The 26,423-nt window shown below is 37.8% G+C and overlaps 1 protein-coding gene across 1 annotated transcript in view; it reads right to left on the bottom strand.

The window, feature by feature from the left end:
* Positions 1-26,423, bottom strand: part of GUCY2F (guanylate cyclase 2F, retinal) — a 571,373-nt gene that overhangs the window by 88,826 nt on the left and 456,124 nt on the right. Inside the window, exon 12 of the mRNA XM_044057284.1 lies at positions 21,223-21,386. Coding sequence (XP_043913219.1) covers positions 21,223-21,386 — 164 coding nt within the window. The remainder of the gene's footprint in view (positions 1-21,222; positions 21,387-26,423) is intronic.

Raw genomic sequence — 26,423 nt, 5'->3', positions numbered from 1 at the left:
ATGTAAAAAAATAGAACCAGTATGAACCAATTAATATCATTGTATACTGAATGAATGAGAGACATCACTCACAAAAAACAGCCTATTATTCTACTTAGAGGTGTAAGGTGTTTAATTGGCTAGAATTTGCAGCCACATAGATCTGACTGGATGGAGACTTAAATGATAAAGCTATTTCCTCTCAGTGGAGGTGTTTGGACCAATGGGGAGGAAGTGTTATTGGCATATAATAAACCAATGAGAGATTGCACATGTGAAGAATAAACTACTATTGGTTAAAGTGGTTCAAGATATTTAATTGGTCAAAGTTTGCACCCCTAAGGAGCTGATTGGAAGTTTAAATGAACAGTCATTTGTTCTCAATGGGAGTAACTTGAACCAATAGAATAAGTTTAACGTTAAATGGCAATTTATTATATTCCTGGCTGTATTGATTGGCTGCTTAAGACTTTTCCTGTGTAATAATTGGCTACAACTCCTTGAATTAATATGAATACACAATTATCGTAGTTTGGCACCAAAATTAATATATTCTTATTGGCCAACAAGGACTTAAAACAATAAAAACTCAATTTAATTAGTCGATCTGAAGAAGGGTATGAGTAAACTGAAATCGCTCATCTTTTTTATTTAGTTATTTTATTAAAGTGTTATTTTATGATATTTGCCGTGGTAATCATGTTGGTTTTCTTATTACTTACATATATATATATATATATATATATATATATATATATATATATATGTATATTTAAAATTATATTTAAAAATAGAGAATCTCCCAAACATCGACTTGCTTAACATAAACAAATGATCGGCAATGTAAAGTCGGCATACCTTTGCACACACACTCTAAGGAAAAACCTTGGAACATGCAACTATTAAAATGTATTTTTTGGATGATCTAATGATTTTCATCAAATGACTCAAACAGAAAACATCAACATTGCAAATGTCAGCACACTACTAAGCAGGTCCCAAGCAACAGTCTTGGCATATTTAAAATTAAAACATAAAAATAAAGCAAAAAATAACATTTTTGCAGGGTAGCAATCCCCCTGCTAATTGTATACACTAACTCAGAAATTGCACAATACCAGCAAAAGAGTATATTCACCTCTCCAGAATATTGTGCAGTCTCTCACACATGTCGACCATCTGTTTAGTCGATCATATTTTGTTGACTAAACAGATATAGATTTGACAATATTCAGTTTCCCAATATCTGTCTATGTATATATATATATATATATATATATATATATATATATATATATATATATACATACATACATAGATAACATGAGCAAGGAAAACCTGGTAGATCAGATTGTTAGCTGCCTGTGCATCAAGTATGTTCAGTGCATGGTGGGAAAAGCTACTGCAGGCCACCTTGAGATCACATTCAGTCTTAAACTCTTATTACCTCACAGACTTTAAAATTTTGCAAACTGTCTCCACCTTTAAAAGTCATATAGCAGGGGAAAAACTATGAAACAGAATTGCTAAAAAAATGTAAATCATTACAAAAAAAAATCAACACTAGAAATATATATCCTTAACTGAAATACATTAATAATTCTGCATATAAATAACAATAAACACAAAAGAATAAAACAGTAAAGACTCAGACATTTTTTCACAAGGTAAACATGATGACATTGTATACAAAACACTGCATGAATACAAATGCATATTAAACTAGAAATAAAACATGTATACATTTATTTACAAACCTAATTAAATAAAGGCAATCAGCATACCATCAACTAAATTTCTTGGGAATTGCCATCAAAATGCTTACTCCATAAACATTTTTAGGGATGCAATAATCATATCATCAGCTACAACCAATTAAACAAATGATGGACAGCATTATTGCTTTCATATATGTGACTTCTCTTGCTGGGTTTGCCAGCAGAATGGTTACTGCTGTGAATATTTTGAGGCGGTGTTATCAGGAAAACAGTACAATGTTTATAAAACACTGTGCTACTGATATGCAAGTCTGCTCCTTGTTTGACTCATTCACTTGAACAATACTCAGTATATTCAGTAGAGCTGCTAACTATTGGACTGTGTAATAGTACAAATGTTTGACTGTAAGATGCCTTAAATAACTACCCTGAAAGTGTTATATCAAAACTCCAGAGAATTAAAATGTATAGGATTTTAATAGAGTTGACATTAAAATACACTATAAAATGGGTCTACTGTAAATGCATACATGTTAGTAGCTTCCAAAACATTTGATACCTGCCACTTTCTCTAAATTTAAGTGCCCTAACATTCATTATTCCAGTTTTCCTTAATTACCTAACCCTCCCACCACCCAGCCTTATTATACTATATAGGCCTACCAGAACCGTAACTCTAACCCTAAAACTCCTACCTGGCTCCTAATCCAAATCTGAGTCCTTACTCTCTAATGCTATCTCTTTAATTTCACTCACTCTCCCTATCCCTAAAATCCCCTGTCACTCCTTGTCCCTAAAACCCTACTCCCCCCTCCCAAACCCTAAAGTCCCAGATAGCTACCAAAGCTTAAAACTCTACTTCCAATCCAGAATCCTAAAGTCCCTGATTATTCCATAACTCTAAAACTCTCTGCCACTCCCTAATTCTAAACTTCCCTCCTTCCTTAGCCCTAAATTCCCCCCACTCCACAAACCTAAATCTTCTATCCAGCACCCCAACCCTAAAACTCTCCTGCTGCTCCCTAAACCTAATCCCCTTCCCATTCATTGACTGAAACCATAAGCTACACCCCCACTACCCTCCCACAAATGCAATACTTAACTTTGCTTGAATTCAAATTTGAGTCCAGGCAAAGTGCAACAGCTATGCATAGAGATTAGATTTGCTGCACCTTGTCCAAACTCGTATTAAAGTTTGTGCATGAGCAGGAGTCCATGCTTGCTACAAGACAGTAGAGTCCCACGCTTTGAGATAGTGGTCTACAAGTGCTATGGACTTTTAAAACATTATGTGACATGACAAAACACACAGTTGTGATACACCAAGTACTAAATGTAAAATTCATACAGCAGAAGATATAGATTCTCATTTTCTAAGTGCAATAAGGCATTTGGATGTATGCATGGTACAGATATTTCCAGATACCAGCGGGTTTTAAGAAAGTGGGTATGTGGTAATATCTGTGCCATGCACACTTGCAGGCATCCATGTGTCTATATATGTCTCCATCTGTCAGGATTTATAAGATATTATTGAGTTTTCAGAAAGTCGAACTCCATATGGTCAAGACCATATGTTTGAGTTTCCTAAAACTCAAATGTAACAAAAAATAAAAGGGGGGAAGCCCCTTGTAAATTATATATACCAACTCCAAGATCGACTTGAAATCTACATAGAAATGCTTTGTCTAATGGCGAATTTACCCTTTTCCCCACTGTAGTGCAATCTTGGAGTTGGTATATATAATTTGCAGGGTGTGGAGTACACAACCCCCTCCCCTCCACATGGGTGGTGCAGAGGGCTTGCCTTCTCCAAAAATATTGAATTGTTTTTTTTGTGTGTTTTAGTTTTTTGAAACTCAAACATATGAATTTTGAGTTTCTGATAATATGACATAATCCCATATCTGTCTATATCTACAGTGGATATAAAAAGTGTACACACCCCTGTCAAAATGCAAGGTTTTTGTGATATAAAAATATGAGACCACAATAAATCATATGACCTATAACCTGCACAATTCAATTGAAAAACAAACAAATCTGTTAGGGGAAAAAATAAAAACTGTACAATAAGCTGGTTGCATAAGTGTGCACACCCTTAAAATAATATTCTGTTGAAGCACCTTTTGATTTAATTACAACATTCAGTCTTCTTGGGTACTTACCTGACATCAATTAAAAAGACTCTGATTAACCCCAAATAAAGTTCAGTTGTCCTAATAGGATTTTCCTGATATTTATTCAGTTGCCTGCTACAGCAAAAGCTATGGTTCACAGAGAACTTACAAAGCATCAAAGGGATCTCATTGTTGAAAGGTATCAGTCAGGAGAAGGGTACAAAAAAATTTCCACAGCATTGGATATACCATGGAACACAGTGAAGACAGTCATCAAAAAATGGAGAAAATACAGGACAACAGTGACGTTGCAAAGAACTGGATGTCCTTCCAAAATTGATGAAAGGACAAGACAAAAACTGGTCAGTGAGACTGCCAAGAGACATACAGCAGCACAGAAGGAGCTGTAGGAATTTCTGGCAAGTACTGGTTGTGTACTACATGTGACAAAATTCTCCATGTCTGGGCTATGGGGTAGGGTTGCAAGATGAAAGCCATTTCTTACACAGAAAAACACCCAAGCCTGGCTAAAATTTGCAAAACAATACATCAAGCTTCCCAAAAGCATGTGGGAAAATGTGTTATGGTCTGATGAGACCAAGGTTGAACTTTCTGACCACAATTCCAAAAGGTACATTTGGTGCAAAAACAACACTTTGCATCACCAAAAAACACCATCCCCACGGGGAAGCATGGTGGTGGCAGTATTGTGCTTTGGGGTTGCTTTTCTTCAGCTGGAACTGAGGCTTTAGTCAAGGTGGAGAGAATTATGAACAGTTCCAATTACCAGTCACTTTTGGCCCAAAGCCTTCTGGTGTCTACTAGAAAGCTGAAGATGAAGAGGAATTTCACCTTTCAGCACAACAATGACCCCAAGCATACATCCAAATCAACAAAAGAATGACTTCACCAGAAGAAAATTAAAGTGTTAGAATGGCCCAGTCAGAGCCCAGATCTAAATCCAATAGAAAATCTGTGGGGTGGCTTGAAGAGGGCTGTGCACAAGAGATACCCTCTCAATCTGAGAGATTTGGAGTGCTTTTGCAAGGAAGAGTGGGCAAATATTGCCAAGTCAAGATGTGCCATGCTGATAGACTCCTACCCAAGAAGACTGAATGCTGTAATTAAATCAAAAGGTGCTTCAACAAAGTATTAGTTTAAGGGTGTGTGTACTTATGCAACCAGCTTCTTGTACATTTTTTATTTTTTATATTTTTCCCCTAACAGATTTGTTTGTTTTTCAGTTGAATTGTACAGGTTATAGGTCACACTAAGGTGGGTAAAGTTTTGAAATGATTTATTGCAGTCTCATTTTTATATCACAAAAACCTGGCATTTTAACAGGGGTGTGTACACTTTTTATATCCACTGTATATATACACCACTTGTGGGGTATTATGAATGGATTTATACACACATACCAACACACCAATGATATATGAATAGTGTGTGTGTGTTTGTCTGTATATATACATATATACACATATATATTGCGTGCATCTCAAGTCATTGAAGCACACTTGACTGAAACTCACAAAGCTGAAAAATATCTGACTGAAAATTAATTGTGCTTCAGTGACCTGATATTTACCAATATATGTGTGTGTGTGCGCGTGTGTGTACATATGTATGTATATATATATATATATATATATATATATATATATATATATATATATATATATGTGTGTGTGTGTGTGTGTATATATATATATATATATATATATATATATGATATAGACATACATACACATGTATATAGACAATAGGAGAGAGTGGGAATAGTGTGTATTAATGACATAAAACATATTGCTGTAACATTAAATATAAATTGGTGTGCCTTAACCAGCTGATGTGAAAAAATGTAAACAGAATTTGTTTTGGATTGGTAGGTTTGGGAGATTTCAGAATTTAAAATAAACATCAAGTACCGAATATTCTTTAAACCAGAGTCCAAAATCCTAAATAAATTATTGAAACCAGTAGCTTAGCAAGGATGGGGTGAGGGGGGCAACTGCCCAAGATGCAAAGTATTGGGAGGGCTCAATCAGCCAATCCAGAGAGCCTTTTTATTTTTTTTATTTTTTACATAACTGTAAAAAGTACATTTTATCACTGCAGCAGTTCGTTATGATATCATTTCAGAGATTGTAACTCCATTGCTCTAAAGACAGATCAAGTGACATTTCTTATGAAGCCGAATGTTCACTATGGCATTTTTTTTTTTTTAATGTTAAACTGTAGCAAACTGCTTGGTATAGTTTAGACCACACAAGTAGTACTACAGCGCTTAGGTTTGACCACAAATGCAATACTGGCTTTTAAAGAAAGATTGTGATGAGCTGATCAAAACACCAACTCTTTCTTCCCAGGGCATATGCCCCTCTCTTCTTGCCCTAGCTACTCTACTGTGTATTTCAAAAATATTTCTGTAAATAGACAGAATATGAAGCTACATGGTGGGAAGATATGCCAAGGTGTTATTTCACAGAAATGGTGGTGAGAATCCAGAAGCCTTTTTTGAAAAAGTAGTAAATTCCAAAGTAGTGACCGATGTCGAGGACACATTATCTGAACAAAGGCAATTCTTATGACAGGAATGAGCTGTTGATTAAGTAGAGTTTCCAACTAATAAACAAGTAAAACAATAACCAGAACAGGTGAAGTTGGCTATTTGCCCCCTCTAATTTGTCATCAAAAATCACTTACTGATTATGCAAATCGGAGGTAAGATCTATTCTCAAAAATCCTGGCTCATGGACTCATACCCTTCCATCAAAATGAAATCATTGTCAAAACTAAATACAGAATTGAAAGACATTCAGTTTGAGTTTATTTCATTTCGGCAAGAGTTACTGAGTCTTTTATATCAGTTTCTGTTCATTGACTAAAACTTCTTTTTGAATAGAATGAGAGGATAAGGACCATTCTTGGCATGAGTATATTTAGAGATGTGAGATATGGCAGAAAACTCCCCTGCAGAAATAAGAGTTGAGGATTTTACTGTGATTTGTTGGCATGCATCACGGACTCAGTATAGATACATTTGTAACTACATTTGCTCACATTGCATTTGCAAAAGAACCGCTATCAAAAGTCTGAGTCAGTGAACTCCTTTACTAGTTTCCATTCAATACAGCTTACCTAAAATAAGGATTGCCGAACACAAAATAAAGACATCAAACTAAACAACTCATGAGAGACAGAGACAGTGCATGGAAACAGTGATACAAAACTAGGTCTCAGTCCCACCTAGATACATATCATTGCCTCAGAAACCACACAAAGGCACAAGTTCATTATAATAAAAAGAACAACTTCTCCACAAACCAGACCACGCATGCAAAAATCCCCAAAAGATTTTGGAAAATTTAAACAACCTCCTAAAACCAGACAGAAAACCCACCCAAATTCTTTCCCACCTGAAACCAGCAGGGATAATGCAGACAAATTCAACAAACGCTTCAGTCATTAATATACTTAACTCAAACAATAATAAAGAACAGTACGAGTGGCACTTCAAAACCAACCAATAAATCCAAAAAGAAGAATGCCAAGGACCAAAGAACAAAACTTTTTAAACAGTTTATTCCAAAAAGCCAGGTGCTGCACAAAAGTACACGAACAAATAAATGCTTTTCTTCACCAGATTACACTACACGCGTTTTCGTCCTAAGACCAAGGACTTTTTGTCTGATGAAGTCCTTGGTCTTAGGACGAAAACGCGTGTAGTGTAATCTGGTGAAGAAAAGCGTTTATTTGTTCGTGTACTTTTGTGCAGCACCTGGCTTTTTGGAATAAACTGTTGTGGAGTTTTGTTCTTTGGTCCTTGGCATTCTTCTTTTTCAAACAATAATAACCTAACCCCCCCCCAGACCATACTCCACACCCCAGCTTAACCTGATAACCATCCAGAAAAATGTCATCAAAAATGCATTAAAAATCTGAAACCCATAACAATAGCTCCTGCCATCCAGCCATTCAAGTACCTCAGTATAGCCACTGATACCATTTGTTACCCTTTATCTATCCTAATTAATAGATCCATTACAAAAAAACACATCCAAACCCTATGGAAAGCTTCTTTCATAATCACATTACACAGTGGTGGCACATCCAATGAACTGTGAAACTCCAAAGTTTTCTCCAAAGTATTTCATAAATGTATACATCAGGAACTACTAGCCTTTCAGCTGGATAACCAAGTACTTTCTCCTACTCATCATGGCTGTCAACCTACCACAGCACCAAAACTGCCCTACTACATTTCCAAGGTACAATAATCAAAGTAAAAACTTAGGTAATTTTGTCTAGATTCTTTGCCTGGACTTGTCAAAAGCCTTCACGCATCAACTACTCCTTCCAAGACTAAATCTTACAGGCCTCACAACTCCCTCAACTAACTGGTTCACCAGCTACAGTGGATATAAAAAGAGTACACACCCCTGTTCAAATGCCAGGTTTTTTGTGATACAAAAAAAAATGAGACCACAAGAAATCATTTCAAAACTTTACCCACCTTTAATGTTACCGATAACCTGTACAATTAAATTGAAAAACAAATATGTTAGGGGAAAAAATATAAAAAATAAAAAACATACAATAAGCTAGTTGCGTAAGTGTGCACACCCTTAAACTAATACTTTGATGAAGCACCTTTTGATTTAATTACAGCATTCAGTCTTCTTGGGTACACACCTGCCATCAATTAAAGAGACTGATTAACCCCAAATAAAGTTCAGCTGTCCTAGTAGGATTTTCCTGACATTTACTCAGTTGCCTGCTACAGCGAAAGCCATGGTTCACAGAGAGCTTACAAAGCATCAAAGGGATCTCATTGCTGAAGGGTATCAGTCAGGAGAAGGGTACAAAAAAATTTCCGCAGCATTGGATATACCATGGAACACAGTGAAGACAGTCAAAAAGTGGAGAAAATATTGGACAACAGTGATGTTGCAAAGAACTGGATCTCCCTCTAAAAATGATGAAAACACAAGATAAAAACTGGTCAGGGAGGCTGCCAAGAGATCTACAGCAACATGGAAAGAGCTATAGGAATTTCTGGCAAGTACTGGTTGTGTACTAAACGTGGCAACAATCTCCCCTATTCCCCATATGTCTGGACTATGGGGCAGGGTTGCAAGATGGAAGCCTTTTCTTACACAGAAAAAACATACAGGCTCAGCTAAAATTTGCAAAACAATACATAAATCTCCCAAAAGCATGTGAAAAATGTGTTATGGCCTGATGAGACCAAGGCTGAACTTTCTGGCCACAATTCCAAAAGGTACATTTAGTGCAAAAACAACACTTTGCATCACCAAAAGAACACTATCCCCACAGTGAAGCATGGTGGTGGCAGTATCATGCTTTGGGGTTGCTTTTCTTCAGCTGGAACTGAGGCTTTAGTCAAGGTGGAGAGAATTATGAACAGTTCCAATTACCAGTCACTTTTGGCCCAAAGCCTTCTGGTGTCTACTAGAAAGCTGAAGATGAAGAGGAATTTCACCTTTCAACGCGACAACGACCCCAAGCATACATCCAAATCAACAAAAGAATGACTTCACCAGAAGAAAATTAAAGTGTTAGAATGGCCCAGCCAGAGCCCAGACCTAAAGCCAATAGAAAATCTGTGGGGTGGCTTGAAGAGGGCTGTGCACAAGAGATGCCCTCATATCTGACAGATTTGGAGCACTTTTGCAAGGAAGAGTGGGCAAATATTGCCAAGTCAAGATGCGCCATGCTGATAGACTCCTACCCAAGAAGTCTGAATGCTGTAATTCAGTGGTTCTCAAACCTTTTCAATTCTCGGCTCCCTTGCTGAATCCAGGTTTTCCCAAGGCACCCCCCCCCCCCGCTGCACGCATAAAGTGCATATTTAATTTATTTATTTGATATTTGTTTAATGAGGATGCCCAACTGAACTAGGAGACCTGGGGAGAAAAGCTCAAAAGTACAATAAAAAGGTAATTACCAAAAAAAAAGTGTACATTCTGCTTAACAGCATAACACTGATTTACTATATTTGAGAGGTAAGCAAACCTAATGGCAACCTTATTAACTTTGTTTATAAGAGCAATATTTAAAATCTGTCCATGGTATTTGGCTCTGTCCAGCATACCTCTCAACTGTATAGATTTTTGCAGAATGTCCAGATTTTTGCCTCATATTTTTCGTCTTTTTCTCATAAAATTATTTTTTCTGGCAAATCACTGGCAGATCATTGAGGTTGAAGTCAGAAAATAATGACAGACAGCTGAGTTTCATACTTCATACCCTTCAGAAAATTCATGCTAATTCAAAATCTGCATTTCTATCATCTTTCTAAGTTTGTGAAACCAGTACTTAAAAGTGCCCCTATTTTGTGTCTTTGTACCCCCACTATGTTTGGCTTTGTCAAGCTATCTTGATCTAAGAGGGCGAGATATGTGTGTCCAGTGTTATGGTCCAGACTTACACAGACCTCATTGCTGCTGCTGCCAGGGATCACTCTCACTCTCCCCCCCCCCCCCCCGTGGCACACACACACACAGTCTCTTTTGCATTTATGCACGCATTCACTCACACACACCACTCTAACTCTTTTCCGATCTCTCACACAGTCATATTTACTCCCTTATCCATACCTGCATTCATACACACATCACTCTTACTTTCCCAATCACACACATACAGTCACTTCCTCATTCATACCTGCATTCACTCACACATCGCTCTCACTCTCTCCTGATCAAACACACACCCAGTCACTTCCTCATTCATACCTGCATTCATTCACACATCGCTCTCACTGTCTTTCACATGCCACACACCCACTTACTCATTCGTTCATACATCGCTCTCACTCTCCCGATCTCACACCCACATGCCACACACCCACTTACGCATTCATTCATACATCCCCCTCACTCTTCTGATCTGACACATGCACACACAGTCACTTCTTCATTCATAACTGCATTCAGTCATACATTGCTCTCACTCTCCCGATCTCACACATACACACACACAGCCACTTCCTCATTCATACCTGCATTCATTCTCACACACACACACACACACACACACACACACACACACACACACACACACACACAGCCACTTCCTCATTCATACCTGCATTCACTCGCACATTGCTCTCACTCTCCCGATCTCTCTCACACACACACACACACACACACACACACACACACACACACACACACCCACTTCTTCATTCATTCTTGCATTCATTCACACATCACTCTCACTCTCCCGATCTCACACACACACAGCCACTTCCTCATTCATTCCTGCATTCACTCACCGCTCTCACTCTGCCGATCTCTCTCACACACACAGACTCTTTTGCTTTCATGCACACATTCACACACACACACACACACACACACACACACACACACACACACACACACACACACACACACACACACACACACACACATATGCATACATACAGGCATTCACTTACCTGACGGCCCGGTTCCAAGTGCTCCACAGCCTGGTACTGGTCCACAGCCTGGTGGTTGTGAACCACTGCTATACTTGATGCTAGTTCTGCTAAAAAGCTACAGCGTAGGTCTAGACTTAGCTCACCACAAACTAATCAGCTAAGCTTATTAGTTCGTGGTACCCCTGTGAGGAAGCCACGGCTCCCCAGGGCACCGCGGCGCACACTTTGGGACCCCCTGGCATATTTCATTTATTTGTTTATTTGATATTTGTTTAACAAGGCTGTCCAACTGGACTAGGAGACCTGGGGAGAAAAGCTCAAAAGTACAATAAAAAGACAATTACCAGAAAAAAGTGTACATTCTGCTTAACAGCATAACATTGATCTACTTATGGTTGAGAGGTAAGCAAACCTAATGGCAACCTTATTAACTTTAAGTTTATAAGAGAAATAGTTAAAATCTGTCCCTATTATTTGGCTCTGTCCAGCATACCTATCAACTGTATAGATTTTTGCAGAATGTTCAGATTTTTGCCTCATATCTTTGGTCTTTTTCTCATACAATTGTTTTCTGGCAAATCACTGGCAGATTATTGAGGCTGAAGTAAGAAAATAATGACAGACAGTTGAGTTTCATACTTCATACCCTTCAGATAATTCATGCTAATGCAAAACGTGCATTTCTATCAACTTTCTAAGTTTACGATCACAGTACTTAAAAGTGTCCCTATTTTGTGCCTTTGTATCCCCACTATGTTTGGCCTTGTCCAGATTTCTTGATCTAAAAGGGTGAGAGGTATGTCCAGTGGTATGGTCCAGACTTACACAGACCTCATTGCTGTCAGGGATCACTCTCTCCCCACCAACACACTCACACACTCACACACTCAGTCACTCACAGTCACTGACAGTCACTCACACATTCACACACTCAGTCACTCACACACTCACAGTCACTCACACACTCACACACTTACAGTCACTCACACACACACAGTCACTCACACACACACAGTCACTCACACACACACATCTCTTTTGCATCCATGCACGCAGTCACTCACACACACACACACACACACCTCTTTTGCATCCATGCACACAGTCACTCACATACACACACCTCTTTTGCATCCATGCACGCAGTCACTCACACACACACATACCTCTTTTGCATCCATGCACGCAGTCACTCACACACACACCACTTTTGCATCCATGCACACAGTCACTCACACACACACATACCTCTTTTGCATCCATGCACGCAGTCACTCACACACACACCTCTTTTGCATCCATGCACGCAGTCACTCACACACACTGCTCTCACTTTCTTCCGATCTCTCACACAGTCATAGTCACTCCCTCATTCATACCTGCATTCACTCACCCATCACTCTTACTCTCCCAAACACACACACACAGTCACTTCCTCATTCATACCTGCATTCACTCACACATTGCTCTCACTGTCACACCCACACACCCACTTACGCATTCATTCATCCATTCCTCTCACTCTTCCAATCTCACACATACACACACACAGTCACTTCCTCATTCATGCCTGCATTCATTCATACATCCCTCTCACTCACTTGATCTCACACATACACACACAGCCACTTTCTCATTCATACCTGCATTCATTCACACACACACACAGCCACTTCCTCATACATACCTGCATTCACTCACACATTGCTCTCTCTCCCAATCTCATACACACAGACACACAGACACGTCTCCATTTATTCCTGCATTCACTCACACATCGCTGTCACTCTCCCGATCTCTCTCACACACACAGACTCTTTTGCTTTCATGCATGCATTCACTCACACATGCAAACAGACACATACACACTCATACAGGCATTCACGTACCTGACGGCCCAGTAACAAGTACTCCATGGCCCGGTACTGGTCCATGGACTGGTGGTTGGGGACCGCTGCTATATTTGATGCCAGTTCTGCTAAAAAGCTACAGTGTAGGTCTAGACTTAGATTGCCATGAGCTAATAAGCTTACCTACAAAATAAACCATGAACTGTTTGCGGTTTATTTTGCAGCTAAGCTTATTAGTTTACGGCACCCCTGTGAGGAAGTTGCGGCTCCCCAGAGTGCTGTGGCACACACTTTGAGAACCCTTGCACTACAGGATCCCCCAAGGCTCGATAGTTGGGCCAATACTTTTCAATACCTTCATTAATGTCAAGCACAAGGAATCAAAACTTACCACCATAATATAATATGCACTCAACTTTAGTTTGCTCAACCCCAAAGCTTCCCATTTTAGAAGCCATCTTCACAGGAAGATTTCACCTTTATAGAAAACTGACTAAATAATTCAGAGTTACTCTTAAACCCCAGCAAAACCCAGGTAATCCTATTCCATTCCAAAAACACAACTCAGTACAGCATTGACCTTACTATTATCTCCTCAAACAGCACAAAAGTTGAAAACAGCACCAATACAAAATTACTAGGAGTTATCATTGATGACAAGTTAAAATATGAACTACACATAGACACTGCAGTCAGAAAGAGATACCCTGCAAACTAGACTCTCTTTATAGAGCAAAGGACCTGTTAAATAATCATAGTAAAAAAATAGCTGGTCGCCTCCCTTCTCCTTTCTACCCTCCTATATGCCTCAGCAGTATTCACATATCTCAACTCTTCCACCAAACACAAACTAGTGAGTACTTACAACAAATTAACAAATGTGCCTGCAGCCTCCTAACCCACTGCCACAACTGCATGCCTCTCACTACTCTCAACTGGCTTGAATTTTCTCAGCACATTATCCTTCCCCTGCTACTCACAACAAACAGAATACTTCACCATCCACTTAAGACACCCTCACTGTCAAATCCCATCTGATGGCATGTACCAAACAGAACCTTAAGATCCTCAAAACCTTAACTAAAGCTTACTAATAAATCAAATAATTATTACAGTGATTGGCTATTCTCTGTCTCCATCTCCAAGGCATGGAACAAACTTCCAAACCTCATCAGGCTTTTAACTAACCTACAATAATTCAAATCCACCATAAAATATCACCTGGCAGCTAATAAACTTTGTAACGTTACCACACCAACAGTTTTAAGAATGCAATCGTAACTCTGTTCACTTGAACACATATAGTCAAAATAGGGGAGCCTACTGCTAACAGCAGACTTGTAACCAGTGGTGTTCCACAGGGATCAGTACTGAGACCTCTACGTTTTTGGAATCTATTTCTCCAAAGTACAAGCAAAAATTAAAGGTCTGTGACTGATAAAGTTTGTGGTGACTGCAAACTGGGAGCAGTCATACAATCTCCAAATGATGTCAACATCCTACAAGAGGGTCTTACACAAACAAATGATTGGTGCAAAAGTTACGGCCTTAAACTCAATACAAAACAATATATTATCATCCCTTTTGGTAAGAGCAATGTTCCTGCAAACTACCACATCAATAGCAACACCTTAAGTATGCATTCAGTGGTGAGACAACTGAGCACACAGGTTGACAACAACCTTACCTTTGATCACCATGTCTCCACAGTGGTAAAATGGGCATTCTATATTGCTCATCTCATAAGTAAGGGCATTGCCTCCAGAAAAAAAGAAGTTATAACCTCCCTGTACTCTTCCCTCATCAGGCCAATAATTGAGTACAATGCCCCTTTTTCCAGGCACCTGCAGCAACTGGAGAAACCACAAAGGTTCCTCACAAGGAAATTTCAAGGTCTTCAGCATCTGTCCTATGTGAAACATCTGAAATAACTGTCACTTTATTCTGTTTCATACAGCCTACTCAGAGGCAATCTTTGTCTTGCATATAAGGCGATCTCTGACCCTGCTTTACTGAAAATACTGCATATCCACAAGTCAAATGGTACACGGGTTTCTCACTTTAATGGCCTTAACCTGTTATGTGACATTAATAGAACCTGATGGAGGGACAGATTTGTCCCCCAGAGGTTACCACACCTTTGTAACAGACTACCGCTTCATGTCAAACAGAGCACCTCATTGGCCCTCTTCAAACACAGTCTGGATGACTGGATGGGTAACCCTAAATTCACCCTAGGGGTTCCACCTGTATCCCTCTTGGACACGGGCATTAGGTGCTGATCGTGGAAATAAGGGTGGAACTTGGCTAGGCTTGTAAGTGCCCTAGGGCCATTAGCCTAGTAACTTACTGCGATTCCTATGATTCTGTGGATGTTATACAAGTGTATTTTAATTTTACTCAGAATATCATCAAAACATGTATTTCTTTAATTTTATATGCTTTGGAAATATTGTTTGTTGAATGTTTGCTTTGAAATACTTTGTAAATAATGTTTGTTGTCTGTTTTCTTTTGAATTATCAAAAATGTATTTATATCCTTGTTTAGAAGTGTTTATCTACGGCTTATGCAAAAAAATGACCATTTCATTTCCCAGAAGGAAGTAAATTAAATAAATACATAAGAGAAATGCATGGAGCTTCACTCCTGCTTTATTTTATATTAACTCTGGGTTCAAATGCACTATAGTAAATGTAAGGTGGTGAAAAACTTTACTGGTTTGCACTTTCAGTGCCAGCCCTATTGAAAGCTATGTCTGGTTGCTGTAGAAGGTGGTAATGGATTCTTAGAAGGCAAGAGCACCAAGGGAATAATTAGTTTCTAGTATGGTCTCAGAACGTGCTGATGGAAAGAAAAACAGGATAGATTTGTTTAATCTAGAGTAGGCTTCATAATGAGTCACATATGGTGCAGTTTAATCCTCCAATTTCCATTCTGTATAGTGCAGCCTGAACTAATTAATGCCAGTAATGTCTAGCATAGAGTAGGCCTTATTGCATTAGGTAAAATGAAGTGGTTTGGAGACCCTGTGTCAAATCACACCATTACACAACTATGCTACTTATGCAGCCCATTAGCATGGAGCAAAAACTGAGTAGATACACTATGCTACACAATGGTGTGTGTTTATGTGTGTGTGTGTGTGTGTGTGTGTGTGTGTGTGTGTGTGTGTGTGTGTGTATATGTGTATATATATATATATATATATATATATATATATATATATATATTTCCAGTTTGATAACCAGGAATGTCCACTGGGCCAGAAAGCCCGTTTTCAGTGGAGGCCCGGGAAGAAAAGCTCCAATTTACAAACACATTTCACACTTAAAGCTCCATATTACAGACACATTGTACACGTAAACAATTTACAAACAAGAAAAATAAACATTTTTAAATAGATTGCATTTGTAGCACAGAAAAAAAAACTACACAGTTTCATTTTATGTTTGAGGTGAAAGATACATTTTACGGAAATGGTGAAAGATACAGTTGCAAGAAGAGGCATATTAGCAGAAGGGAAGTGAAGATATAAAAGTAGTTACTTAGAGTTTATACAAGGGGAAGAAGATAAAGAAGTAGAGGGTGGGGGCTGAAGACAAGAGTTGGAAGAAAGAGGGGCAGGAGGGAGAGGATTGAAAAGGGGAAGTGAAAGGATCTAGGTAGGAAATATACAATTACATTTCCAGTTTTGGGAGAGGTGGGAGTGGAGTAGAGATTTGAATTTTTCTGGGCTTGTAGTGATTCTTAGCAGGGGAAGAAGCTATAGTAAAAGAAAGTAGTAGGTGGCTAGGGGGTCATTTAGGTTTGTGCACTGTAAGAAGATTTTGGTGGGCTGATCTTAGGGGCCTGAGAGGAGTGTAGAAAGGCAAGATATTAGATAGTGCAGGGCAAGCAGTGGGTTTAAAAATTAGTTTGTGGGCAGTAGTAAGTTGGGGGTAGTCAAGATGACTAGGGAGTTCAAGCCATTGAAGACTATGGAGGGAGATGCAATGGTGTGTATAATGCCTGGAGTTAGTAATGAATTTGGCGATTTTGTTGTAGCAACTTTCTAGTTTTGAGGAGATAGAAGCTGTGACGTTGGTTAGAAGAGGAGCACCATACAATAGAGAAGGTAGAAGGAAGGTTGAGGTGAGGGTTTGTCTCGTAGCTAATGACAAAAAGGGGGCATTTCTATAAAGCATGCCGAGCTTCTGGTGGATTTTTTTATGTTTAGTTGAATATGAGTATTAAATTTCAGGTGTTCATCAATGGTAACACCAAGTAGTTTGAAACAACTTCTATTGAGAAACTACTTCTATTGAGGAGTGAGAGAGGCTGGTGATCTTGAAAGAGTGCTTATCAAGTGAGAGGGCTTTACAGGGGAGAAAAGAATAATATGGGATTTATTGGCATTTAGGGAGAGATGGTTTTGAAGCATCCAATTCTCTGTAGTTGTGAAAGCCAATTGGGTCTTGGCCTGGAGCTCGGGAAGGCTACAGGCTGAGCAGACTTTGAGAGTGTGGAATTGCAGAGTGAAAGTCATTGATGAAGAGATTGAAGAGCATAGGTCTGAGAATAGAACCCTGTGGAACTCCGGTAGGGGTAGGTAGGAAGGTAGAGGTACCTGTTTGCAATTTCACAGCTTGGGATCTATCTGAGAAATAACTTTTGAACCAAGATAGGGAATCTAGGGAGAGATTGAGGTTAGAAAGGTGGTTAAGAAGGAGTGTGTGGGATACAGTGTCGAATGCCTTTTAAAGGTCAAGAAGGACAGTGGATACAATATCTCCAGAGTCATGGGCATGGTTGACAATGTCTAAGAAAGAGAGGAGAGCAGTAATGGTACTGTGGCCAGGACAGAAACCGTGTTGAGTAGGAGTGAGGAGTTGGTTATTGAGGAGGTGGGGCATGAGTTGCAGGTGAATACATTTTTCAAGAACTTTTGAAATTGGGGAAAGAATGGCTATTGGGTGGAAGTTAGAAATGCTATTATTTTTGCCTCCTTTATGAAGGGGCAGAATGTAGTCAGCTCACCATAGTTTGGCAACATAAGATTCCTGGATGGATCTATTGATGAGAATGCTAATGGGTATAGCGATACCATCAGCAGCAATCTTGAAAAAGAGTGAAGAGATATTGTCGGGGGCATTGGAGCATGGCTTGAGTTTGGAAAGAAGTTTTTTGATACGGGTGGTTGACACAGGTTTTAGATAAAAAGTGGGAGGGGGTTTAGGGGAGCAGGAGAGGGGAGAGGAGGAGGAAGTAGGTTTAGGGGCAGGAGAGGGGGTGGATTTGAATGTTTTAGTAAGTTCAGCTATAGAGTTGGTAAAGAAGGAGTTAAAAAGGGTTTCAATTTCTGTGTCGGTCTTTTTGTTGTCAAGACAGAGATTGGATTTAGTACTGGGGTGTAAAAGGGAGTTGATAGAATTCCAGAATTTTTTGGGATTATTTGAGACGGTAGACTGTAGTTTGGTGTAGTATGATTTTTTATCTTTTGTGATAAGTTTTTTGGTTAGATTGCGGAGTTGCTTAAATTGAAGGAGTGTAGCTGGGTGTTTATTTTTATTTTAGAGTTTCCATGTTTTATCCCTTTATAGCATGAGCATTTTAGTGTCCTTAGTTAGCCAAAGAGCAGAGTTGTATTTTACTGATTTTGTTCTAGGTGGGGCTTGGGAGTTTAGGATTTTAAGGAAGGTAGAATTGAAGACTTCTAAGGCTTCATCTAGAGGAAGAGATTTTAGGATACCCCAATTTGTTAGTTTAAGGGTTTCAAAAAATATAGAAGGGTTAAAATTGGAGAGGTTATGAGTGTGGGCATATTGGTGTTGGTGAGGGAGGTGTTGGGCAGCTCAGTGAATAAAGGCTGGGAGATAATCACTTATTGAGTGAGGAAGTATACCAGAGTCAGAGATCTTATTAGGGTGGCTGACTAAGATCCAGTCCAGGATGGACCCTGGGGGGTATTTTTGCTAGGCCTGGTAATGTCATTTATTAGTTGAGTAAAATTATAAAGATTGATAGAAAGAGTAGGGGAATTGTTATTAATTTTATTCCAGCCGATGTTGACATCTCCTAGAATGTAAGTCTCAAGTTTGATGTTGTTTGAAGCCCATAAGAGAATATTCTCTAGGGTGGAACCGTTGTCACCAGGGGGAATATAGATGGCTATAATACAGATACTTTTAAAGTTGTTCATTTTGAGGATTCCTATGATTAGTTCAGCATTATTAAACTGAGGAATGGGATTCTTGTAAAGGCAGAGATTTAGCAGGCAGTTGTAGATTAAAGCTACACCACCTCCTTTTTTGTTTTGGTGGTTGAATCGAAGAGCTTGGAAGCCAGGAGGTATAATTTCAGAGTTAGTAATGTGAGGTTTTAGCCAGGTTTCTGTGACTGCTACTATGTCAGGTACAGTGTGATTTAGCCAAGCATGAAAGTTTGTTATATTGTTATTTATACTCTGGGTATTAACGGTAATGAACTTAAGGTATTTATGGCTGTTTCTAATAGAGGAGGTTGTGGGAGAGAGATTGTTACTGGCTGTGGGCCCAGGGTTGGGGTGGATGTCACCTGCTAGAGCAAGCCAAGAAAAGGGAGAGAGGAGGACAGACTTTGGATTGTGACATGAAGTTAGAGGGAGATACAGTTTTGATTTGATAGTAAGAGGTTTTAAAGAAACTGTATGGAGTTTTAATTTAAAGTAATGAAATGGGTTTGGTTGAAGTAGAGAGGGGGATATTAAATAAAAGTGGGATGTCAAAGGGTGGGGAAGGGAGAGAGTGGAGGGGGAGGGGAGGTAGAATGAGGAGGGTAGTTTGGTAGAGGAATAGGAGGTTGCATTATAGAGAGTTATTAGGAGGAGAATACATGTAAAGGAAGTGAGTTGAAGTGGAGGAGACATGGATGAATAGAGTAGGATAGATTTTAGAAGAGGAGGCAGAGAAAACTGGTGAGAATTTGGAGATGTAAGGAAGAGAAGTATTTTGAGAGGGTAGTCAGGTGAGGGATAGAGAGGGGGAGGGGTAATTAATTGAAATTGCAGCTGGGAGGGGCAAGGAAATGGGATAGGCTGGGGAGAAAAGAGGAGGGGATTTAGGTGACTATAAAGGTAGATGCAGTGAGGGTGGGTGGGATTTGGGGGTAGGGTAGGGGTGCAGAGTGAGCCCATAGGGTGAAGGAAGCAGGTAGAGCCACTGAAGGAGAGAGCCCAAAGAAAAACTGTCAGGGATAGTAGACAGGGAAAATCCTCCACTTATACTCCTGGCTAACTTTCACATCAAACTAACCTTCACTCAAGTGTGGATATTATAAATTACAGATCTGTAATATGTAGCCATGATGCTGTGTGCCTGCCTTTCTTGCCTAAATGAAATTGTAACTGTTTTTTTCTTCTGAATTCTACCTGGTTTTAAAGTTTGTAAAGCAATTATTCTTTGTAATAATGCTTGTAACTAAACTATGTATTGCAGAGCTTTTCTCCCAGGCCCTCCACTAAAAACAAGCTCTCTGAGCCCAGTGGACATCCCCGGTCATCAAACTGGAATAAATAAAATAAAATATAAATATATATATATATATATATATATATATATATATATATATATATATATATACAGGATGAAGGTGACTGAGAACTGTTAAAAGATACAGTCTAATGGATGACAGTATCCTAGTTGATGTGTTCAGACCTTGCTTGCTTAAAAATGTATATCTCAAGACCAACTTTACTCTTTGTAGTCTAAATGTGTTATTATTAAGGGCTGATCCCTTCTCTGAATCTTTTGGCATAGCCTTGCTACTCAGTAGAATGGAATATTTGCAGAACTCCTTTTTTGATAAGACGTAATGCAACAGAAATAAAATAAAGATTCAAGGTGTCCCAGATAGCATGTTTTATTTTTTGTATTCTTCATCCTGTCTACTATGTTAGCTTGATCTCCTATGTCTCAGAAATATCTTGTTCATGAATTAGACCACTAATACTATTTTTGCTAGGTAGTGAATACAGTGAAGAAGTAAAGTTCTTATGCATTTAGCCCAGCATTGAAAAACATACATGTTAAGAGTTTCTTTGAAATAGTCTTCTCTTTATCTGTAAATCTGTTTTGGTTATACGTACAGAGGCAGCATCTGGGTCAGGAGTTTTTCTGTTTTCTGCTTTTCTATTTCCAGTTCTTCTGTTCTCTCTCTTATCAGATCTTCCAAATTACTGGAGTATTGTTCCAGCATCCGAAGCATAGAATCAATTATGTTTGTCTTCTTGCCTTTATTGATGTTTTTGAACTGAAATACAATATGAGGAGTTATTCATGTACCAGAGAAAAAGAAGAATGTAAAAGTACAGGTTCAGAATGCAAAGGTGCAGAAGAAACTTACCATAACAGTAGAGGTTCACACTGAGGGATCACTGTTGAAGTCATATTGCATCTGATGTAATTTCCTCACAGGAAAATATCTTATCTTGACCAAAACTCCAAAGCAGTACTGATAATACCTCCAGAGATGAAAGGCATCAGTTTAAATGGAATCATGACATTTGATTGAGTGGCTGTTGATGGTTGAAAGAGTAGTTGAAAATCCATTTGTTTAGATGTCTAGTTAATTGAATGTGAAATAGCCACTGGATTCCCAACTGGCTCACAGATAGGACACACATAATCAAAATAGGGGAAGTCAACTCCACAAAGAGACCAGTCACCAGTGGAGTCCTCCAGGATTCTGTGCTAGGACTGCTCATGCTAGGCATCTATTTTTCTGGAGTAAAAGCCAATAAATACCAAAGGGCTCTGGCTAACAAAGTTTGCAGATGACTACAAGCTAGGAGCTATCAGTGAATCCCCAAATGACTTCATCATTGCGCAGGAAGGTTTGTCTCAAATAAATAACTGGTGCCAAAATCATGGACTGGAACTAAATGCCAAAAAATGCATTATTGTATACTTTGGGAAGTCCTCTACCTCAGGGAACTACCATAATGACAATACACCTCTAATAGTTGACCAAGCTTTTCAGGATTTGGAAGGTTATGTAGACAGTGCTCTAACTTTTGACTAATGTGTCTATTGTAAGAAAGTCCTTCTATATTGCATAGCCATTAAACAAAGGGATTTTGTCTAGATCTAAGGATATCTTTATCCTCCATTACTCAGCTTTCATTAGGCCAGTCATTGAATATAATGTCCCCTTTCGCATGTATCTGTCCAGATACATGCAGTAATTGGAACAACCACAGAGATACTTTACTAAAAGAATGCAAGACCTAAACAACATATCCTACATGGACTAACTCATAGTCCTGTCACTATACTCCGTATCCTATAGACTACTTAGAGATGACCTGTGTCTGAAATACGAGGCATCCTCCAACTCATTACTGATGAATTTACTCCACATCACCAAGTCAGATAGCATCAGAAATACTTGGTCTAGGAATCCAAAACTCTTCTGTAACATCAACAGAATGGTTTGGTGGGACAGGTATAACTCGCAGAGGATACCACTGCTCTGGAAAAGTCCTCCCATTCACATAAAATAATGTTCATCCATTTCTATATTCAAGTGCAACTTGGATCTATGGATGGGAAACAGAAAATGTACCCTAGGTCTTCCCCCTGTAGTACTAATGTACAAAGGCAGATCCTAAATGCTTTATCCCATTCATGGGTCCCCTAAACTATCTGTGGTATAATCACAGTTATTTTAATTATGGGTAATATATAATTATCGACCATGGGATGGGAATGCCAATCTGTAAACAAATGGGATAGTTTAATTTGAACAGAAGAATGGAAATTGACTAGCCTTAAAATAACCCACAAGGGCAGCTAGCCTAGTACTTACCTATGAATCTATAGCTACACATTGTTCTATAACAGAAAATAATCTAGAATGTATATAAAGATATTTTATCTAGTCATGAATATCTAATCACTGCTGCTGTGGTTTCCATTAGCATGTCAGCAGTGATTTCATGCTTGCGATCTTTTCTCTTTTCTCCATGGTCATACCATTATGCATGAATACATTTAAGTAATGGGGTGGCGCTGATATGGATTCTTTTCACTGTAGGATGTTTCAGTTATTTTAATTTAGTAAAATGGTGTTTCTGTCAAATTATGCATGAGTACATTTAAGTAATGGGGTGTCACTGATATGGATTCTTTTGACTGTAGAATGTTTCAGTTATTTTAATTTAGTAAAATGGTGTCTCTGTCAAATTGTTGCTCAACATTCAGGTTCCAACTAAATGGATATTCAACCAAATATCATATAATCACCAGATCTCAGCTATAAATGGAACCATAACTATAGCATCTATTTTTTTTTGCTGAGGAGCCTCCAACATGCTTCCATGCAAAGGATATGGAACATTAGGAAAACTGAAAGAAGGGCCACTTCCCCAGGAGTGAAAGCCCTAAAATATATCACAGAATATGATGATGTGTTATGCCTTAGTCTACGACACTTAAAATAACTATAGCTATATACAAGAAAGATCACATTTCCAGTCTGTAAGCGTGTGTCACTGTAGTCTATGGAAAGCAGCAGAATCACACACTGCCAATATTTTCCCAAAAGAAGTAGATCACTAAAGGTATGGGAAAACAAGAGGGAACTTCTCATTTCCATTGAAGATGAGCAGTGAAGTTTCTGCTTACATACTCTGCTTGCCAAAACATTCTGACTGCTTGGAATGTATACAGGCAGGGGTTGTGTCCTCATGCTTGTGATCACATCCCAGACCTTCATAACTAATCCATACAGAGGATAGAAATAGATACCATTTGCTAGCTGATGTACCGCACAACTGTGGTGTTTGTGATTTACTAAATAACTTCAAATCAGTGGTGGTAATCTTTTTTAGACCTGTTTGAAGCCTTTGTTATAATCAACAATGACAGAATGATCCACCTAATTTACCAAAGCAGCTTCACAAGTGCTGAATCATAGATAGAAGAGTTTGTCAAACAGCCAGAACACCCCCACCCCCTAGCTAAATATTCTACCTCCAAGACTGCACTACAGTTGGGGAAAGGGCAGGTGTGACAGACCGGCCAACCAATTTCTTTCCCTTGGAAAGAAATCAATGTTTTGGCTATTCAATAAATTCAGCATTCAACATTTTCGTGTCGAATAAAAATGCTTTGACATTTTGAAATGTCGATAATCTGATATAGACCACCTATCACATATCTCTTGGTTTTGGTATATTTTGGTTTCCATAAAGATTTCACTGAATTAATAAGGAAATGTATATCACATTTTAAAGACAGATGTGCAGACTGGACCTTATTTCTCTACAGCAATAGACTTAAAAAAGAAACCAAGCAAAGTTATATTTTGTCTCTTCTGTTTGCCCTAGCTGTGGGAACTACAGCCAATTTAATCGGAAAAAATAAAATATTAAAAAAGTTAATTTTGAAGGGAAATTTGAAATATTCAGTTATTTGTGAATGACATTTTATTTAATAATAGGGAACGTAAAAATCAACTACCAATCATTAGCGGACCGGAGTTCTGCTGTGGCGACCCCTAACCGGGAAAAGCCGAAAGTCACAACAAAAACAACCAACAATTCAGCACCATATCTAAATAGCATCTTAAATGAATTCACTCAATTGTCCACCCTTAAATTTAAAGAAAATAAAGAATATAAAATTTCATGGAACTTACTACAAGATAAAATTGCAAGGGTGAATGATGTTTTCCATTTAGAACATTAAACAGATACTTGAGAATAATATTAATATATATTTAAAGAATATAACACACATTAAGTATTATAATGTTATATAAGAAGTTAATAAAATACTTTCAAAATGAAGCAAAATATTATTTACATGTGAAGACATGCTATTAGTGATTAAAACTGTACTTCCTCCCAAGATATTATACATACTTGAAACAGCTGCTCTATTTCCAAGTAAACTGCAAGAAAGAAACATAAATAAAATATTGATATAATTTAATTTGTATCTAAATAAACCAAGAATTTGAGAACAAAATATATACCAGACACAGAAATGTACAATTGATTTCAAATTTTGAAGTAATCACACCTTCAACAGACAGGCTTTACAAAAACAGATGGTAGGTAATAGCTTTATTTGACAGAAATATAAGTATATCTGAACAAAGTTACAAATGCTGAATAATAAAATGTAGATGATTGCAAACTATTTACAATACAATATAAACATTTCATCAAATTCTAGATAGAACATAAACACACTGATGCAAAGGAGTAGATATTTTCCTCATAACTTTTTAAGCTAGCTACAGGTTTTATAGATGGCATTAACTCCCATGTAATGTTAAACTGGAATAATGGTTTTGTTCCATATTGACTGATTTTATATATCAAATGTAAGAAACCATTTACATATAAAATTAAGTATCCCTCTAACTAAAAGAACAAAGTATACAAAAAATGATATTTGTTTAAATTTGGCAAAGAAATAAAGCACCAACTCAGATTTATTAGACCCATGTAAAATTACAATTGATTATAAAAAATAGATTTATAATGAAAATCTATATTAAAAATACAAAAATAAGAACTCATCATTTTAAATTCAGTTTTAAAAAAATTCCATATTGCCATTCTGAAAATATTTAACTGGAAATATCTTCATTGTGCCTTTTATATAAAAAAGTAGGGGAAAACATTGAATATTGGAAGTCTAACACACAAGCTGAAATTGAATGGGCCATACATTTTTGAATGTTCTTTATTAACAGTATTCTCAAAATCATTTCAGTCTTTTGCACAATGTTTGTGATTGGATAAATGTGAAATATCAAGTTTCCTATTATCATATAATGCTGAATTCCATCTTGCATACACAAAGATAAATTACTGTTTTTTCAGACCTTATTATTACAAGAAAAATAATTAAAAGAAACTGGAAAGTGTCAACCCCCCTTTTATTTTCAGACTTCATCAATTGAACTAGAGAGGTACATGTTAAGAGCTAATATAATATGAAAGAACACTATACATATTAGTCTAAACTGGGAATGCTTTTTGATAAAATAGAAAATTATTAGCATTATTATATTATATTATTTAAGAAATGAAGAAAAGTATTGACCAGAAAGACATAATTTGCTAATATAGTGTATAGATAGTTGATTTGTTAGTTTATTATTGTTTTGTTTAGTTTAACATTATGTAGAAATAACTTGGGTTAAGTCGGTCTCAGAAAATGGTACATACATCTGTATCGATCTACATTTATAAAATGTATAAAATCAGCATGTATTGTTCATGTAGGCATCTCAAATCATAAAACATATGTGCATCATCACTTCTCCTTT

The sequence above is a fragment of the Protopterus annectens genome, chromosome 15.part0 (assembly GCF_019279795.1).
Source record: "Protopterus annectens isolate FY-2018-M chromosome 15.part0, PAN1.0, whole genome shotgun sequence".
Lineage (NCBI taxonomy): Eukaryota > Metazoa > Chordata > Ceratodontiformes > Protopteridae > Protopterus > Protopterus annectens.
The sequence above is the reverse complement of the archived record's forward strand: the minus strand, read 5'-3'. Positions and strand labels throughout refer to the sequence as shown.